At 38.0% G+C, this 21,434-nt stretch overlaps 1 protein-coding gene across 1 annotated transcript; it reads right to left on the bottom strand.

The window, feature by feature from the left end:
- Positions 1 to 1,793: 1,793 nt before the first annotated feature.
- Positions 1,794 to 20,247, bottom strand: LOC306868638 (zinc-binding protein A33-like; the record flags this gene model as incomplete). Its single annotated transcript, XM_079414897.1, has 6 exons — positions 1,794 to 2,287; positions 13,413 to 13,534; positions 13,616 to 13,638; positions 13,717 to 13,947; positions 14,171 to 14,266; positions 19,852 to 20,247. 6 exons carry the CDS (start codon positions 20,245 to 20,247, stop codon positions 1,794 to 1,796), a joined length of 1,362 nt encoding a protein of 453 aa, XP_079271023.1.
- Between the last annotated feature and the right edge of the window lie 1,187 nt (positions 20,248 to 21,434).

Raw genomic sequence — 21,434 nt, forward strand, 5'->3', positions numbered from 1 at the left:
TCTTATAAAGCAAATTAAAACTTCCCTCCTGGTGGTATGACCTGCCCAACTCAATCTGAGCAGCTGAGTCCTCAGCCGTCTTCAAGAATCAGCTAAAAACACACCTCTTCCATCTTTATTTGACCCTCTAACTCTAGCACTCTCTATTCTAATTATATTTTTTTAAAGAAAAAAAAATTTCTAATGTTATTTTATTCTATTTGTTTTCTTTTTATTTATTGTATAATTAAAAAAACAACAACCTTGCTACGTGTACTGCGTTAAGCTGAGACTTGTTATAGCACTTTCAAATCATTGCTCTTTTTGTTTTATTCCTTCCATTGTCCTCATTTGTAAGTCGCTTTGGATAAAAGCGTCTGCTAAATGACTAAATGTAAATATTCATATGAGATATTATTTGGAAACATAACAACAGTGCAAACAAGAAATGGCAGTCAGTAAAGCATTTTATTAATTTTATGAATGCTAGAGCTCAAATCTTTCTGTTAAATGTGCCCTGTGTGTGTTCTGCTGTGTGCCTTGTTTATCTCCATAGTTCCACTCATTAGTTGCCACAGCTGTTCACCGGACCACACCCATCTGCTTGCTGGTGCCCAGAGCAATACATTGGTCTCTTTTGTTCTCCTGTGTATCTCCTGTATTTTCCTTTTGCCTTGTCAGTTGCTGAAAGTAACGTTGTTTTTTGCTCTTGTTGCTTGCTACTTGTTTCCTGTTTCCCATGTTCCTTAAAGAATTCCACTTCCAGAAGAATTTCACTTCCAGAATAAACATTTCCTGATAATTTACTCACCCCCATGTCATCCAAAATGTTCATGCTTTCTTTCTTCAGTCGAAAGGAAATTAAGGTTTTTGAGGAAAACATTCCAGGATTTTTCTCCATATACTGGACTTCAGTGTTGCCCAACAGGTTGAAGGTCCAAACTGCTGTTTCAGTGCAGCGTCTACACAATCACAGCAGAGGAATAGTGGTCTTATCTAGTGAAACAATCAGTCATTTTCTAAAAAAATAAAATAAAATAAAAACATTGTATACATTTTAACCACAAATGCTCATCTTGCACTAGCTTTGCGATGGCCATGCATGACTTCACGGTTCAAAAAGGTAGAGTAAGGCGAAAAAATGACATCATTGTTTTACCTTTTTTATTGATTTTTTTACTTTTTTTACTTTCTTTGCACATTCTCTTTGTAAACACCGGGTCAGTACCATGTCATGTGTGCCCAGGTTTTAAAAAAAAAGTACACTTCCAAGTGCTCTATTTTCGCTCACTAGTTTTGTACTTAATATAATAAAAATTATTCTTTACTACTTACACTGTGCTATTTTGGGACACCATGAATATGAACTAAAATGCACTTTTAACATATCTATCTATTTAAAAATATATATATATGTAATGGAGGCCAGTAAACCCCTGATCTCAAGAGACGCACTAGCAACTGACACTAGTGGCTGCAGCCATTTAGTCTCCTTGTTAGTGCAACTGCCTCCCATGCTGGAGACCCGGGTTGGAGATCTGCATGGAGCAGGCGAGTAATGAAACCCATTACATGTATATTTAGTCACCACTTGTAGTACACTTGAGTGTACTAGGGTATGCAAGATGGGTTCAAGTGTACTACAAGTGGTACATTTTTAAATACAGAGATAGTATGTTAAAAGCGCATTTTAGTTCATATTCATGGTGTCCCAAAATAGCACAGTCGAGTGCACTTAGTTGATCTTAAGTTTATCTTAAGAAGTACTCAAGAATAACATTTAGCATATTAAGTACAAAATTAGTGTGTGAAAATTATAGAAGTGTACTACTGAATGGTAAGATCTTCAGAGAGGAAGAACATTCAAAGAATGGAAAGACGGTGTCAGTAAAGGTGGTTGTGAATGTGTGTAGATGTGTGTTAGTTACAGGATCAGAGAATGACACAATTCCTCTGTCATAGTCCAGATACACTCTCACACGCTCAAGCTTCTGTTTAACACAAAACCCAGACCCAGAAAACAGTCCATACAACACACTCCAGACATCAGTCTTGAAGAAATCACGTCCCTTCCTCTGGTTTGATGCTGTAGTTACTCCAAGACTCCAGTCTGAACTCTCTTTAACCTCCACATCCCAGCAGTGTTTTCCTGAGTTAAAACCCTCTGAACCAAAAACACAGCAATATTCGTCAAATCTCTCTGGATTATCTGGAAGCGGTTGTTTGTTCTTGCTCCGTCTCACACAGGTCAGATCATCAGACAGGAGGAGAAATGGATTTGCAGTGTTTGGATCCAGAATCACAGAAGCTGATGAGACACAATCAGATGCTTTCATTCATATAATGATCAAGAGTGAACCAAACACAGATTATTGTGAATTACAACACTCGTCCTATAGATCAAACACATCAGACATTTTCCTCTGATCACTATCAGTGTTATCAGTTACACACTCATTTTTATTATCAGTGTTTAATGGCATCAGATACAAACATTAATTGTATGATTCAAACATCTGTGTCCATAAAGAGAAACTGATATTTTGAATAAGTTTAAATGAGAATCAATAAATCAGATAATTAATCTAAATAATAATTCCGTGTATGAAACTCTGAGTATCTTCAGCATCATCTGATCATGTTGATTAAACTGGATCTCTAAGCTGTGCGTGGCTTCAAACTTCTTATATCACGACTGCAAAGAAAAAATGATATGCCGCACAAAGGGTAGTTGCAAAAATGACTTGGGAAAGCCATTTGTTTTCATTAGTAAATGCGAAATGATTGGGGCAAACCAGTATATAATTGGTGCGGCTATAGAGTTAGAACTGGTGAATGCGGTTCACATGTTTCATAGAAAGATAATGAAGTGCGCCAAATGAGTCGCTGTAGATATCGATTACTTTAATAGTTGCAGACAACATAAGAACATGAGAGCCAACGCAAGTGCAATTACATGTGAAATAAAACACCATCATGTTTTAAAGAAGAGTGGCTTGATTAGGTGCTGGAAGTAGCGGATGATCGGCACAGAATGGTAAAAAAACTCTGACACTAAGGGGTAGTAGTGTGCAAACTCTACTACATGAGGATGCTTAGATACCTACATAATAATAATAATGTTTAATTTATATAGTGCTTTTCCAGAGCTCAAAGCGCTTACAAAAAAGAAGACAAAACAATACAGTAACAAACATCACAGACAATCATAGTATTAGAAAACATATAGTCCAAAGTGAGAAATATATGACCAAGAGTCCATGCAGCAGGAGCAGTAGAGTCAAATGCAGCAACCAATAGTCCCTCATGGAGCAGCACACCAAGCACCCAGAGTCACAATGCACTCCAAACGCCAAAGCAGTGCAAACTCCAGGACCCCAAGAGGCAAACGGGAACCCTCGACGACTCGTCCAGCACAGAGCCCGAAGGAGCGCAAAGCAGACCCCAAACGGCAAGCGGGAAAACCCATCAACCCAGTCCACGCCACAAAACACTCCCGTAAGCAACGCAGGCACTCCGCCCGCAGCACCCTCACCACAAACACCGCCAGGCAGGCAGGCCGGCGGGCTCTGGTAGCCAGATGAAACACAGTTACAAAGCGTCATAGTGGGCACACCACTTCTGCACACCAACGAGAATCAGAAAAATGAATTGTCCAGTTGAAGTCCGAGTCCAATTATAAGTGCGTAGACGTAAAATCACATTTAAACGAGACAAAACAGACAAACATCTCGGTCTGAAGCGGCAGCCAAACTCACACCGGAAACGGAAGAATTCACATGCTCATGTTTTTTTTTAAATATTTAGCTTATAGACACCAGTTTAAACGCTTCAGTTTTTTTCTATTCTATTCTATTGATTTCTATTCTATTCTATATGTAACTATTATTCGTCGTGGGAGGTTCTCCATAACCACATTCTGTAACACACTTCTTCTACACACCCTTTCAAAATGGCAGGATTCGTTCAAATGTTTTAATAAAAACGTTCTTATTATAAATTCCAAGACATCGATGAATGTTCCCACGTGTAATTCTTGAGCTTTTCTCAAGAAATTCTCAAATATTTTTGAAAGAAAATCTTAAAATGTTTTCTTATAGAATCTAGGTTCTGACAGTTGTATGATTGTTCTGTATATAAGTAAGATTGTTTAATCTAACAAATACCTGAATCATTAAGTGGTAAATGTAACAATATATTTTATAATACAGCAATATGATTTTTATGAACATTCTTTTCAAAATTTTGAAATTTTACATTTTGGCTTAAAACAGATAAGAAACTCTTAAAGGGTTATTTCACCCAAAAATTTAAATTCAGTCATTAATTACTCACCCTCATGTCGTTTCAAACCCGTAAAACCTCCATTCATCTTCGGAACACAAATTAAGATATTTTTTATAAAATCTGAGAGCTCTCTGACTTTTTGATTTATAGACATGAATTTTCAAACAGCAGATTTTTTTGTTCTAAATTTGTAGACTGCAAAATTTCAGTTTTTAACAATAATTCCTCTTCAAGTTTTCAAGATGAAGACGAAATTCGGAACTTTAAATTTAATATTCTAAAATTTAGTACGCAGAAATTCAGATCATACCGAAAGTAGGTCAGAGGCCAACCACAGGGAAGAGTAGATGATCGAAAAGTCGAACGAAGCATTTTTGCCAATAAGTAGTTTTCTGGAGTGAGCGTGTGGTTCAAGACCTACCTGATCATGAATCGCCCAGAAGTAGCCTGAGTTATTCTTAAAGATTTATGGTTTATATTTATATGTTAGTTTAGCATTCTCAGCATGAGAAACATCTAAGCTAGTGGTTCTCAACCTTTTTACTCCAAGGTCCCCCTCCTCTCCAATAACAACAACAACTTAAAATTATGTAAAACTCAATTATACAGTAACTTTAACAAAAACAAAAAAAAGCAAGTTAACCTGCCATATATGACCACAGGGAGGTGCTAAAGGGCTGCATAAACTACTATATGGATCCATTCAGAATCAGTAAACAGCAAAACTGAATGTTTGGAAACTCAGTGATAGGAAGGCGTGTCGATGTCGTCAGTAAGCAGTTCCTCTGTCAGAACCGTTCAGTCTGTATTTCACACAGCTCAATGAGAAACACGGCTTCAGCTGCTCCCAAACACAGAATACGTTCAACTAAGGTGGTGCTGTTATTTTAATTAATTAATTTATTTTTAATTTTTAATTGTAATTGGTCTAAGCGGTCTCTGGTGTTTGTTTTAAAGTATTTTTGGTGTGAGAGTGATTAGCATGCCACAAAGGATGCGAGCGAAAGCAAAGAAGACACTCGATCCCATTGATTATAATCAGTGATAGGCTATTGTCTACACTGGATGCGGCGCAGTGCAACACCATGTATATTCTGGACGAATATATAGCCTACACTGTAAAAAAAATTCTGGCTGTGATTGCCAGAATAATTTTGTAAAAAATACAGAAAAACTGTAAACACATTTACAGCCAAAAACTGTAAATTCTACAGTAGAAAACTGTCATTTACAAACGAGAAAATCTGAATGTACAGGTGCATCTCAGAAAATTAGAATATGGTGAAAAAGTTCATTCATTTTTTCTTGTAACTTATTTCAAAAAGTGAAACTTTCACATATTTTAGATTCATTACATTTAAAGTAAAACACTTCAAAAGTTTTTTTGTTTTAATTTTGATGATTAGAGTTTATAGCTTATGAAAGTCAAAAATCAGCATCTCAAAATATTAGAATATTTCCTAAGATGAATAAAAAAAAACAGAAAAACAGAAAATTTGCAAAACAGAAAAGTTCAAGTTCTTTAAAGTATGTTCATTTATGCACTCAATACTTGGTCGGGGCTCCTTTAGCACAAACTCCAGCATCAGTGAGGTGTGGCATGTAAGCGATCAGCCTGTGGCAATCCTGAGGCACTATTGAGCCTTCAGCTCGTCTGGATTGTTGGATTAACTGTTTCTCATCTTTCTCTTGAAAATATCCCACAGATTCCATATGGGGTTCAGGTCAGGCATGTTGGCTGGCCAATCAAGCACAGTAATATTATGGCCAGCAAAGCACTTGGAAGTGGTTTTGGTACTGTGGGCAGGTGCTAAAGTCCTGCTGGAAAAGGAAATCAGCATCTCCATAAAGCTTGTCAGTAGATGTAAGCATAAAGTGCTCTAAAATCTCCTGGTAGACGGCTACATTGACTTTGGACTTGATAAAACACAATGGACCAACACCAGCAGACGTCACGGCACACCAAATCATCACTGACTGTGGAAACTTCACACTGGACTTCAAGTAGCTTGGATTATGTGCCTCTCCACTCTTCCTCCAGACGCTGGGACCTTGATTTCCAAATGAAATGCAAAATTTACTTTTATCTGAAAAGAGGACTTTGGACCACTGAGCAACAGTGCAGTTCTTTTACTCCTTAGCCCAGGTAAGACGCTTCTGACGATGTTCCTGTTTCAGAAGTGGCTTGGTAGCCCTTTTCCTGAAGGTGTCTGAGCATGGTGACTCTTGATGCACTGACTCCAGCTTCAGTCCACTACTTGTGAAGCTCTCACATGTGTTTGAATCCAGTCAACTTTGCATTTAATATGCTTTGATACAGCACTCATTGAACAGCCACACCTTTCAGTAATGACCCTCTGTGACTTACCCTCTTTGTGGAGGGTGTCAATGATTGTCTTCTGGATCATTGCCAAGTCAGCAATCTTCTCCATTATTGTGGTTTCAAAGAACAAGAGATACCCAGAATTTATACTGTAGGGATGGTCATTAATTGAAACTCAAATGTAAATATTCTAATATTTTGAGATACTGATTTTTGACTTTCATTAGCTGTAAGCTCTAATCATCAAAATAAAAAAAAAATAAAAAAAACGTTTGAAGTGTTTTACTTGACATGTAATGAATCTAAAATATATGAAAGTTTCACTTTTTGAAATAAGTTACAAGAAAAAATCTACTTTTTCACCATATTCTAATTTTCTGAGATGCATCTGTAAACCAGTAAATTCAACAATGCACATTGCTATTAAAATCTGTTTTGTACATTTAATATACTGACAACCACCATAAAAATGCAACTGGTGAAAGAGAAAGCCACATGAACAATCAAAGCTCATCACAAAAAGCTTCGCCACAAGCAGAAGTATATAGTAATATATAGAAGATGCACAGAGTCATTCACGCAAACACAAAGCACCATCATGGTAACACACATGACACTTAATGTAATAAATATTCATTAAACAACAGAAGATGTAACATAAAGCCCAAATGTACATAACTGATCACAAAAACTATTAAAAAAACATGATTATATAAACAAAATACTTTCAAATGTGGAGTTTACCACAGGGAGTTCTGGGAATATCAGTTTTTGACAGTATATTACACATTGATTTGTTCTTTTTTACTATTACAACCCAAATTCTGGAAATGTTGGGCCATTTTTAAAAATTTAATAAAAAAACTAAAAGAATTTCAAATCATATGAGCCAATATTTTATTCACAATAGAGCATACTGTAGGTAGCATAACAAACGTTTAAACTGAGAAATTTTACAGTTTTATGCACAAAATGCACTTGTTTCAAGATGGCACCGCTGATGGCAGCCTTCATGGTGTCGTCCGCAGTTGTTTTTATGTTTTTGTTAGGTTGTCCTGTCTTTTCGTTATATCCCTGCAATCAGTTTCACCAGAGACGACTTGCTGGACATTCGGAAGTACACATCACCCGATATTTCACCGGTTTTCGTCTATTCTGATGTTTTGCTGGACATTGTTGGCGGGGCGGAGCAGCGTTACTATTCAGACGCTTCAGGACGCACGGACGGGGGAAGCGAACCGGCGCACTCGTGAAGTTCAGACAGTGTGGATTCCGGACAGTGCTGCCTAGCATCCATCTAGCGAAACTCCGCTCTCTACCCAACAAAATGGGCAAACTCCTTCTGCTTTCCCAGTTAAACAAGGATTTTTCAAACTCTGCTGCTCTGTGTTTCACGGAAACCTGGCTGAACAACGCCATTCCAGACAGCACGCTCCATCTGCTGAACTTTCAGCTGATCAGAGCAGATCGCGACGCAGAAACAACGGGGAAATCGCGTGGTGGCAGGACATGCTTTTACATCAATGAAAGGTGGTCTACAGATGTAACAGTGTTAAAGAAGATGTGCTGTTCTGATCTAGAAACACTCTTCATTAACTGCAAGCCATAACTCACCGCGGGAGTTCTAGTCATTCATTCTCGTGAGTGTCTACATTCCTCCGCAAACGCACGTGAGCTCAGCTTTACAGACACTTGCTGATCAGATCACAGACACAGAACAAAAACACCCAGACTCTGTTTTAATCATTCTCGGGGACTTTAATAAAGCAAATCTCTCCCGTGAACTGCCAAAATACAGACAGCATGTTACATGTCCCACCAGAGACAGTAATATATTTGATCACTTTTACACAACAATAAAAGATGCATATCACTCTGTCCCACGGACAGATTTAGGACTGTCTGATCACTGTTTGGTTCATCTTATTCCGACCTACAGGCAGAAACTCAAATCAGCTAAACCTGTGTTAAGGACTGTAAAGAGATGGACTAATGAAACAGAGTGGGTTTTACAAGCGTGTTTCGACCTTACTGATTGGACTGTTTTTGAAGCTGCTGCCACCGATCTGGACTATATAGGTTTACAGCTGCTGATGAGTTTGTGATCGTCTTTGAAGTATTTTTTGTTTAATTATGCGCCAAATGTTCTCTATAGTTGAAAGATCTGGACTGCAGGCAGGCCAATTCAGCACCCGGACTCTTCTACTACAAAGCTTCTACTACGAAGCCATGCTGTTGTTATAGCTGCAGTATGTGGTTTTGCATTGTCCTGCTGAAATACACAAGGCCTTCCCTGAAATAGACGTAATCTGGAGGGGAGCATATGTTGCTCTAAAACCTTTATATACCTTTCAGCATTCATAGTGCCTTCCAAAACATTCAAGCTGACTATATCGTATGCACTTATGCACCCTCATACCATCAGAGATGCTGGCTTTTGAACTGAGCGTTGATAACACGCTAGAAGGTCTCCCTCCTCTTTAGCCACGGACACGGCGTACATGATTTCCAACAAGAATGTCAAATTTGGACTCATCTAACCATAGAACACTTTTCCACTTTGAAACAATTCATTTTAAATGAGCCTTGACCCACAGAACACGACGGCGCTCCTGGACCATGTTCACATATGGCTTTCTTTTTGCATGATAGAGCTTTAGTTGGCATCTGCAGATGGCACGGCGGATTGTGTTTACCGACAGTGGTTTCTGGAAGTATTCCTGGGCCCATTTAGTAATATCAATGACAGAATCATGCCGATGAGTGAGGCAATGTTGTCTGAGGGCATCCAACAAAGGTCTTCAGCCTTGTCCCTTACGCACAGAGATTTCTCCTGTTTATCTGAATGTTTTGATGATGTTATGCACTGCAGATGATAAGATTTGCAAAGCCTTTGCAATTGGACGCTGAGGCACGTTGTTTTTAAAATTTTCCACAGTCTTTATACGCATTCTTTTACAGATTGGAGAGCCTCTGCCCATCTTTACTTCTGAGAGACTCTGCCTCTCTAAGACATCCCTTTTATAGCTATCTATAGCTATCAATTAACTTAATTAGTTGCTAGATGTTCTCCCAGCTGAATCTTTTCAAAATTTCTTTTTCAGCCCTTTGTTGCCCGGTGCCAATTTTTTGGAGACCTGTAGCAGGCATCAAATTTGAAATGAATACACTGGATAAAAATGTAAAATTTCTCAGTTTATACATTTGTTATGTTCTCTATGTTATATTGTGAATAAAATATTGGCTCATGTGATATGAAAGTCTTTTAGTTTTCATTTTATTCAAATAAAAAAAAAACGTCCCAATTTCCAGAATTCAGGTTGTAAAAACTGTACAATTAAAAGGATTTTACGGTAAAATTACAAGAAATGTCTGGTTAGATCTTTTAAACTTTTTCCCTGTATATAGTACGGGAACTTACGGTTAGCCTATTAACAGTTTTTTTTTTTTCTGCAGCATTTATACAAACTTTTACAGTTAAAATTACACTTATTTTTTTACACTGTATGTTAGTTTATGTCTATGATATAGAGCGGAAATAAATGGGCTATACTGTAATCGTGAATGCAAGTTACAGGTATATCTGAATAATTATTCACAATGCCTTCAGCTCAAAACACAGTTTACAAACATCAGCGTGGATTACTATCAAGGAATGAACGAAGCAGTAATAATAGAGTTACGTATGATGCTACACCATGTCTAGACCGGACGCGAGCGTAATACTCTCTACACTGAATGCGAAATTCCCAACAGCAAACAAATTCCCTGTTCTATTTCTGACGTAGTGCCAAACTCTTTGCAACGGCCGTTTTGTAACTTCAAGCTTCAAAATGTGCCACGCCGCATCCAGTATAGGAAACATCACTGATTATAATAAATGCTCTACTGTCTTTTTTGCTTTCGATCGCTTCCTGTGTAGACATGGTAGCATGCTAATCACTTTCAAACCAAATATACTTTAATTTGAGATTTGTGAACAAACCAGAGTGGGGGGGGGTGTTTTGAAAAAAAAGAAGAAAAAAACATTTTTTCCCCCCTTTAAAATTACAAATCACAGCAATAAATACATAGATTATTTTTGATAGCTGTTACAAAACCATTTTTACAATATGTATTCTGATTTGACTTTAGAGATTAGATAGCTTCGATATTTGATCACTATTTATGATAATACTTGGTTAATGATATTTTGATCAGAATAGCGAGACACTGTATATATCCAATTGCATTTGCTTCCATATTTTTGATCAGTGCTTCACTACACAACATACCAACTTTATATAATAGAACCATCATTTCTTAATGACATGCAGAAATACAATTCTCTGCAGATCAATCAGTCAACACTGCTGATCATAATTCCCACATTACGGTCACGGTAAGCTTCTGTGTTCTGACTCAAAATATATTTATGTGTCAGTTTATTTACAATATCTGCATTATTTATGTATTTATTTAGTCATTTAGCAGACGCTTTTATCCAAAGCGACTTACAAATGAGGACATAAGAAGCAATCAAAACCAACAAAAGAGCGACAACGTGCAAGTGCTATTACAAGTCTCAGTTAGCCTAACGCAGTACAGATAAATATTATTATTATTAATTTTTATTAATTTTTTTTTTTAACAAAAAGACATAGATAAAATAAAATTAGAATAGAGAGCGCTAGAGTTAGAGGGTCAAGTAAAGATGGAACAGATGAGTTTTTAGCCGTTTCTTGAAGATGGGTAAGGATTCGGCTACACGGATTGAGTTGGGCAGGTCATTCCACCAGATGGGAACAGTTAATGAAAAAGTCTGTGAAAGTGTTTTTGTGTGTCTTTGGGATGGTACAATAATGCGTCGTTCACTTGAAGAACGCAAGCTTCTAGAGGCACATAAGTCTGAAGTAATGAATTTAGGTAAAGGGGTGCAGAGCCAGTGGTGGTTCTGTAGGCAAACATTAATGCCTTGAATTTAATGCGAGCAGCTATCGGTAGCCAGTGCAAATTGATGAACAGAGGCGTGACGTGCGTTCTTTTCGGCTCATTAAAGATTAATCTTGCAGCGGCATTTTGGATTAATTGTAGAGGTTTAATAGAATTGGCTGGAAGACCTGCCAAGAGAGCATTGCAATAGTCAAGTCTGGACAGAACAAGAGACAGAACAATGTTTCTAACATTGATAATAAATCAGCAGGTTTATGTGACACTGAAGACTGGAGTAATGGCTGATGAAAAATCATTTGGCATCATCGTTTTGCATCACAGAAACATATTTTAAAGTATACTAAAATAGAAAATCATTATTTTAAATTGTAATAATTTTATTATTATATATTATTTGTATTATTATATATTACAATATTATTTTTTTTTTTTCATCAAATAGGCTAAATCCAGGCTTGATGAGCATAAGAGACTTCTTTAAAAACATTTAAAATAGTAATTTTCCAAATTTTTGTACTGTATAAGTATAAATATACAACGTTAGGTTAAATGTTGTATACATAAAAAGGTTAGGAATCATATTTGTTTCAAGTGCTTTTTATTGGTGGTGGGGGGGCCTCCAACATGATTTTTTCCTAGGGCCTCCTAATGTCTAGAACCGGCCCTGGTTGGTGAAGTAGCATCACCCGAGGGAATTATAATTTTTTTTTATCCCCACCTAATTCAGCAGAGACAGGTATGCATTTACCAGAAGGAGGGAAATCCCCCCCCACCCCCCTTCAAATCGCACCCTGAATATAAGTCATAAATGTTTAAGAATCACTTAGTCTATTGGGCAATTCATGATCAGGTAGGTCTTGAACCGCACACTCACACCAGAAAACTACTTATTGGCCAAAATGCTTTGTTCAACTTTTTGGAGATCGTCTACTCTTCCCTGTTTTCTGCATGCTGAATTTTAGAATATTGAATTAAAAGTTCAGAATTTCCTCTTCATCTTGAAAACTTGAAGCTGCATTTTTAAAAACTGAATTATTGCAGAATTCAGAACAAAAAAATCTGCTGTTTGAAAATACACATCTATAAAACAAAAAATTATATTGTGTTAAATTTAAAATGTTCAATATTCAAGTTCAACTATTTTAAATGCCACACAATATTCAGTTTTGTTAAATGACACTTGTCAATTCAAATTTACACAATACAAATTCAAATAGTTTTGTCATATTATAAGCTCCATAAATGTGAACAATGCTCCTTATGTTGATTACGTTCTGGAGTACTCTCAAAATTGGTGGAAGACAGTGAAAAAAGTATTGTTAATTTAAATTTAAAGTAAAATTACGGTTGAACCCCTGATGTCACATGGACTATTTTTATGTCTTTGCTACCTTTCTGTGTGTTCTTCGTGGTAATAGCGTTGCTGAAAGGTCTTAAATTCCATCAAAAATATCTTAATTTGTGTTCTGAGGATGAACGGAGGTCTTACGGGCTTGGAACGACATGAGGGTGAGTAATGTTGTGAATCTGGCCTCAGCTCTCTAATAAGATTATAAAATTACAAATTTCCTTCATGAACTCTAGAGACTGCCAGTAGTTCCTCTATTAAAACAATCACAATGGAAAGTCTTTGAGGAACTTGAGTTCACTATATTATATTTGTGGTTCAGTGTTTCAGTCAGAAGAATCACAAATGGAGACTCCAGTTTCTTTTCAATTTACACTAGAGAGTATGATTTGGACTTGATGAAGAAATGAGAAACATTCTTAAAAAAAGTTAATTACATACTTGAATAAGTATGATCTTCACTCACTACTAACTGAAATCATCTAGTGCTTTTGTGTCTTGATAAACTGTATGTGTAAGAGTACAGATCTTCTCCGGACTCACTGTTGTGGACAATGTCCTGCATCTTCTTCCAGACTCTGAAGGGCAGGTTGCCCAAGTATCGTGGCACATGAATCAAAGCTCCAGAAGGCATCTGTGGATCCGGCTGTGATGAGATCTGGACTCTGGAAGAACATTCAGGATCAGAACTGCAGTGGATTTGACTTCAGAAGCAGAGACACCAGAGACACCAGCAGATCACTCACCTTTCCATTGAGACTGGAAACTTCTGCAGAACAAACACACCACTGATCATCAACACCTCAATCAATCAATCAATCAATCAATCCATGATCTGAAATCAGACCTGTAGAAAGCAGACGTCACTGGCGTTCATCATCTCCTCCGTGTCTTTGATTGTTTGTGAAAGAGCTGAGATGTGTCTGTTGATCTCCTCCAGCTCCTCCTTCATCATCTTCTTCTTCTGCTCCTCTTCCTCCCTCAGTGCAGTGATTGTAGCTTCTTCTTCGTCTCTGAGAAACTGATGAAGCTTCTCAAACTGCTGTTTAATCTGACGCTCTGTGTGCTCAGCTTGAGACTGAAATCAAATCACATTCATCATCTCAATCGACACACATCAACACTTCACATCATTAATATCTGTGATAACCTCGGATAATGACATATAGCAGAACCAGAAACAAATAGCTGCTTTTATTTACAACATCATAAACTGGAATTTATTATATTAAAATAACAATCATAATTGCCTATAGTGATCCTACATCTGTGATTAAAATGACTCCTGTTTGTTACTTAACCTTGATGTGTTGAACAGTTTTTTCAAACTCTCCTTTCAGTTTTTCATTGTGTTTAAGTTTCTCTTGTAAGGACTTCAGTGCTTTACAGAGTTCCTCCTAGAATTGAACACATCACACAAAACACCAGCTAGAGAATACAGTACTATTAAAAAGTACCCCCCCCCCCACCACCACCACCCCACAAACTAAGTTGAGTCATAAATTAAAATCTAGCATAAAACAAAGGCAACCAAAAGGTAATACTAAATATAGTTTGTAAATGACAATGTTATTTATTGAACTTAAAAAGTTATTCAAAATGTATTTGCCCCCATAGTTTCTAATTCCCCAAATAAATGAAACTATTAATTAACAACACGAACCATCATGTATGACTCAAACTCACTTTAGACTGCCAACAATTTATTTTCCACGCATCATTTTTATCTCGTCACATTCAAATAATTTAAAACAGTGAGATCGCTCTGGAAATCTGTCCTGTCTTACATGCATTCGAGACGATGACGTGTGAGTGCCGCTGACAGGTTCTTCACTCCTATTGGTTGTCGCTTGCGAAATTCGCTGTTCATTTGCATAAAGTTGAGCAATCCTTAACTTTTGTCGCTTGACCCGCATCACTTGAGACGCCCACATTCCGTCGCCAACGGTCACTGTTACTCTTGTTGCCGGAAGTCGCCCGCTCTCCATTGAAAATGAATGGGATCATGTCGCTCTTTCGCTGTGTGTCGCTGGCGGTGTGAACGGGGCTTCATTAGCATAGTAGGAAAAACATGTGTGTTCAGATGCTGTTTCATGGGCCATCACTCACCATAGTATGTCTATGGGGCAAGTTTGGGGGGCTCTTGCACCCTTACCCAACTTATACCCCACTGCGGGGTATGTTCTCGCACAGCTTGACAGCCTCTTCAAATGTGGTGATTCACATGGTTCTACGAAATTCTCGCTCGAAGCTACGACCCGTCAAAGTTGGCCGTAATGTTATAGCACACCTTTCCTCAATAGGCCACACGATTTGACGCCTGTTTCGTAGATCTGTGACAAATGGTGCGGGACGAATTACGCGCAAAAGTTTGTACGGATGTAAGATTGAAGCTTGGTCAGGACCACCTGGCATCGCTTTTTGACGCACAGGGTACCCCTTTAGCGTCATTTTTCAACTTGCAGGGTCCTCCGTTGTTTTCAGTTTTTTGTCTTAATTTAATGGTTTGCATGAATTTGTAAAAAATAGAAATAATTTTATATAAATTCATACTTTCACTGGAGCACCTAACCCCACCCCTACCCTACCCTAAATCTACCCACTTTTGAGCAATATAAAACACGTAACAGGCAAATTTAAGTGCAGTCACAGGTATTTATTGCAAAAACTGACCATAAACAAGCAGTATAAAAGCATTACAAACAAGTTGTGTTGCATTCCAAGTCTTCTGAAGTCATATGCGAAGAAGAGAGTAACGCGCTCACATCTGATCATCATCATTCAAAAGCATACTCCCATCCTGTAGCATGACGCAATCGATCACGAGACACACAAGAGCCAATAGCATTTCACAACCAAGGCTGATGTAAGGCTACTTCTGGCGGCATTTTTTGAATTTGCCCACAGACTGCAGGACACACAGGATGAGCTTTACGACGGACGGCGATCATGTCTATTCCTCTCACAAATCAATCGTTTTGCCTCGGAAGACTTGGAATATTAATACTTTTTGAATAAATCATGACGGTAGTTGTCCTGTTATATCTTGTGCTTTATGGACAAATGGTAGGTTGAGGAGCCGGGGTTGGATTAAGTGCTCATAGATGTGTAAATAATGTCATATAAATAAAACTGTTGTGACGGTTTACATTGAAAAATCACACCCCAACATATATGCAATAATGGCAATTTTATAACCCAATAGGGTTATAACATCAGGCCGGTTATCCCATCAGGCTTTCCTGACGTTCACTTTCCATTACGCCCTCCGAACCTCTTCCTCCGACACGGTGATTACAGGATCATCGCTGCTCTGCCTGCTGCTTCCTGACGCGCTGGTCGGCAGAGACACGCTGCCGCCGTTGCAATCGAAGCGGCTGAAGAAGGTGTTTAACTCGTCGGCCAGCAACGGATCTGCTCTCAGCTCCGCGGAGGATTCGTTTCCGAAGGCACAGATGCTCCTCAGTCCCTGCCACATCTGTCGAGAGTCGTTGAGCTGGAAATGAGACTCAATTCTCTCTCTGTATCTGTGTTTAGCGGCTCTTACTGCGCGTCGGAGAGCATAGCACGATGCTTTGTACTCGCTCATATTCCCGGTCAGAAGAGCCTCATTGTAAGCGGCAGTGCGTGTGTTAACCACAGCACAGATTGTTCTGTCCACCCACGGTTTCTGGTTGGAGAATGTCCTTATCGTTATTGTTTCTGTAGCTTGCTCGGTTAGCGTGTTTACAAAGCTTAATGCTACATCCGTGAACTCGCTGATGTCAGAAGAACTCGCCCGGAACATGTCCCAGTCGACGTCATCAAGAGCCGCCTGCAGCATAGTCTCTGAGTGGGAGGACCAGCGCGTCACTACTCTCTGCACCGGAGGATCCTGAACGAGCCTTTGTTTGTATTCCGGTGTGAGGAAAATGGCGGCATGGTCCGATTTGCCAAAAGCCAGAAATGAGCGGGCTTTGTAGGCATTCTTGAACTGAGTGTAGCAATGATCCAGGTCCTCTAGTTGGACAGGATACATGTTGATGAAAGTTCGGCATGACCTGCTTGAGGTTGGCTTTGTTAAAGTCTCCCGCGATGATAAAGGCAGCATCAGGATGTTTGTTGATGTAGCCGCTGAGCACATCGTGAAGTTTAGACAAAGCCAAGCCGGTGTCCGCCTGTGGTGGAATGTACACAGCAGTAACAATGATCGATGAAAACTCCCGGGGCAAAATGGGCGGCAAATAATGGAAAGATGCTCCAGATGAGGCGAGCAGGAACGCGACAGAATGGAGATATTCCTGGGATCACACCATTTCTTGTTAATCATGAAACACACTCCTCCACCCCTGGATTTACTGGCCTCTGCTGTTCTGTCCGTCCGAAAACCTGTGAGCTACTGAAATGAGCCACCAGTCAGAGCAGAGCTCAGCATTGAGCCGCACTGTGAAACAGCCAATCAGAGCAGAGCTCAACATTATTATTCATGATCCTTCCAAATAAGCCAATAACAGACCTTTTCATTCTGGGGAGAAATTTTAGGGTTGTAAATCGACAACTAAAACTGTTTCTGGAGAATTTTTTCCCTTATCTAAGCCACATACCTTCTATGTAGATATCAGATAACAATTTAAAATATGGTATCAATGAATTCTATGGCACTTTTATGGCTAGCCTCTTATCGTATGATCATGGTTGTATCTCTTTATCGACCTCAGAGCTGCATTTAATATTATCGACCACAGCACAGTCTACAGACCACAATTAGTTGACATTATTATTAGTCCAAAATTAAAAGTATACAAAAAATGTACCTTAAATAATCAAATAAATAATAGGCTACTACAACCAACTGTATTCAATGTATTGTGCCCAAAATGTAATGACCTTTTTTTGATCAGCAGTTCCTAGCCATGTAGTCTTTCTCTGGGGTTTTATGACAGCTGTGCCTTTTATGGTTGTTAGTAAAACATTAAAACATTACAATCTAAAATAGTTATTTAAAGCAGTAAAGCATTAAAAACATTAAATTAAAAGTTCAAATCACTGAATTAAAAATGAAAAAAAAATAATAATAGAAATCACTGATAAGAGGAACACACATTTAACTCATTCAAGTTAGTAGGGCTGTAGGCCTATTAGCCAGCTTACATCTGATTTACAGTTAATGCTATCATAAAAATACACTTATATGTAGGATTAAAATTCTACGTGTCACATTTAATGTCCAATAACAAATATTTTAGCAGAATACATATTTTATTCAGAATTATTGTGCTACTATTCTATTGCGCTCCATCTGTTTAGCATGCATGCAGCGCTTGTTCACTCACGTAAGTCTCGCCCATGCACTCCTGACAGCAAAATGGACTTTCTAACATTTACAGGTGAAAAATATACCTGTGACGTGTCAGTTATGCATGAGACACAATGTCTCAAATTCATTAAACAGCACAAATATTTGCTGTTTGCAATGGGGGAATGATTTGATCCATGATCGACATTAAGGGCTGCTTAAGAACAAGCGTGCACAAATGATCCTGACTCACTGAACCTGGATCGAATTAGTGAGATGTGTGAGTGTGTGTGTGTGTGTGTGCTCTACATCCAAATCTCTCACATGTTGCTGTGGGTCTCTGTGCTGTCAGGTATGCATCTCTTAGATTCATCTTTGAGCAGTTGATGTTATGTATTTATTGGACTTTCGTTGTTTAATTATGTAATTGGCATGATACATTTTTACCTGACAAATAAAATGCTATATTTGATTAATTCTGAACTCATCTGAAATCATTATTTCTAGTAGATTAAAGCGCAGTTTGGTGTTTCTGCAAATCTGCATCCAGGATAGATCATACCGGTCAAGTGAATTTCTGTGCGACACAGAATCCTTAATGGACAAATAATTGAAAGTATGGGATATTTAAAATTAAAATGTCTAAATTAATACATAATTTATATTTGTGATCAGTTTTTAATTAGAAATACCGCCTAAATTTAATAATCACTTGAAACTGGAGTCAGATTAAACACAGAGCTAGACTAGACAAGATTAAATCTTGATAAAGTAAGTGAACTTTGCAGAAGCGCAAGTAAAAGACTGAACATGCAGGAAAACGTCAGCCACCATTGGATTCTGTCGATTGGGCCAATTTGGGTGGTCCTTACAGCCTCATGCCCATTATGCTCTTATTTAGCACACAAACTCTGGAACAGTCTTCCTAGCATTGCTCAGGAGGCAGACATGCTCTGTCAGTTTAAATCTAGATTAAAGACACTCTTTGCCTTAGCATACACACAATGCACAAACACAATGATACAATGAAACTCTCTATAAAGGGACATTAGTTTTGGGTTGCCTTTGGCTTGCTTAGCTGGGGTCGGTAGAGCTGCTTTATAGTTTATTCACATCCTACAACACTGAAACTGAACTGAATCAACTTTAAACTGACTGAATTGAAGATGACATGACACATTTGTTGAACTGCCTGATGTTAAACCTAACTTGACTGAATTCAAAGAACTTCCCGCATCTACTGAAAACTGAATCCTATTGAATAAGCGTAGTGGCTTATCAATTATACCTATTTATTTCTGTAAAGGTGCTTTGACACAATTCGGTATTATATAAAGTGCTATCTAAATAAAGAGACTTGATTTCTGAACTCAAAAAACCACAGAGAGAGGCATTATCTCCAAATGGGAGAAAGTGGGCATTGTAGTGAACCTTCGTACAAATGGCTCATCAAAGATGTCTCAAAAGAGCCAAAAATATTGAAGGAACTTTGTGCTTAAGTGTATTCTGTGTTTACTCAGGTTGTCTTTATTTAGTGTTGTGTTACATTTGGAGATCTAAGACTATATAATATGAGATGTACACAAAAACAAAACAAAAAGTCAATATGGGAGCAAATACTTTTTCTGCAGTGCATGAATGCAATGATATCTGTGTTTAATGACTACTTACTGTTCTTTCCATATGAAAAAGAGGCATTGGTCTTACCTTATATGATGGAACAACTTCATTGATGGGTCTGAATTTGTGATTGTCATGTTGCTGTGAGTTAGTACACACAAAACACACCGGCTGTTTATCCTCCAGACAGAAGAGCTTGAGTTTCTCACGGTGTAAACTGCAGATCTCCTCAGATCCTAATGAACACTTCTCATTCCTTTCTTTCAGTAATGACTCACACAAGTTTTTTAATGCAAGATTAACAGGAGGATGTTGATTTGAGGATCTTCTCCTGCAGACAGGACACTCCTGAGTTTCCTTGATTCTCCAGAACTGTTGAAGGCACTGTTTACAGACACTGTGACTACATGACAAAAGAACAGGATCCTTGAAGATTTCATGACACACGGGACACATATAGTCATCTTGAGATTGTGAAGCCATTTTCACTGTTTGAGCTCCAGTAATCTGAACTTTGCTTTCACTTTCTGAAATATGGTTTTAAAAATGAATCACCATAAGAATCACACAGATATGCTGTCTGTTTCCTAGAAGGTGTTTCTATTCTTTCTCCACTGATCGCTGATTCCTTTGCTTTTTAGATAAAGAAAGGAGAAATAACAAGTCAGCCTCTTCCTAGTCAGTGAGTTTATGATCACCTTTGGTGTGATAAAATAGGTCAAAGATCAACATCAAGATATATTTAGGTTAAACTTTAACAAAATGCATTCTTGCATTGAAACTTTCTCAAGTATTAATGTGAGAAAACCTTAAATCAAACACAAAAGAACAATGAAAAGCACACAAATTTAAAAAGAAAAGAACAAAGACAATTAGTTTGTACAGTGCCTGCATAATTATTAAGCAAGCGCATTTTAATAATTCCAAATCACATCAATCTTAATAACTACTATTAATTGTACATATATTGATTGATAAGTTATATATGAATGTTAGGTCAATGATTCAATCACCCTTTCACAAGGACAGCCACTTGCTTCATTCCTGAATGAATTAGCTGTTTGAATGAATCGATTGAATGAATGAATCCGTGACAAAGTCAGTGACTTGCCCAACCTACTGGCCCATTTATTTTCATTTTAAAATATCATATGAATTTAAATGCATGCAATTCTGAGCCTCTTAAACAATTTATTGTTCAGTTCAATTTATTGTTTAATTTAAAAAATAAATGTTTATAATTAAAGCTGCAAGCAGAGATGAAAGGGCCCTCGCACCCAGGCTCGCCTCCACCAGGTGGCCATAGACAAACAGTGAACAGCGGGCAATATGCTTTTAAAGTGGAACATATAGGGGTAATATGTCAAAGTCCTTCATATGTGCAAAGTTTCCTGCTGCCAACAGGTGGCACTATGATTATAATTGAATATTTGCATGTAAAAGTGTACATGTTTTCAGGCCAGGACTCTTACCGAACAAGTGAAGTTTGGGGCAGATCGGGAAATGCATGTTAAAGTTATTGTAAAACAAGTCATTTCCTGTTGCCAGCAGGTGGCGCTATGACTATAAATTAATATTGGCCGTAAGATGTGTTCAGGCCAGGACTCTTACATTTATGCATTTAGCAGACTCTTTTATCCCAAGCGACTTACATTGCATTCAAGTTACAG

The sequence above is a fragment of the Barbus barbus genome (genome assembly GCF_936440315.1).
Source record: "Barbus barbus genome assembly, chromosome: 4".
Lineage (NCBI taxonomy): Eukaryota > Metazoa > Chordata > Actinopteri > Cypriniformes > Cyprinidae > Barbus > Barbus barbus.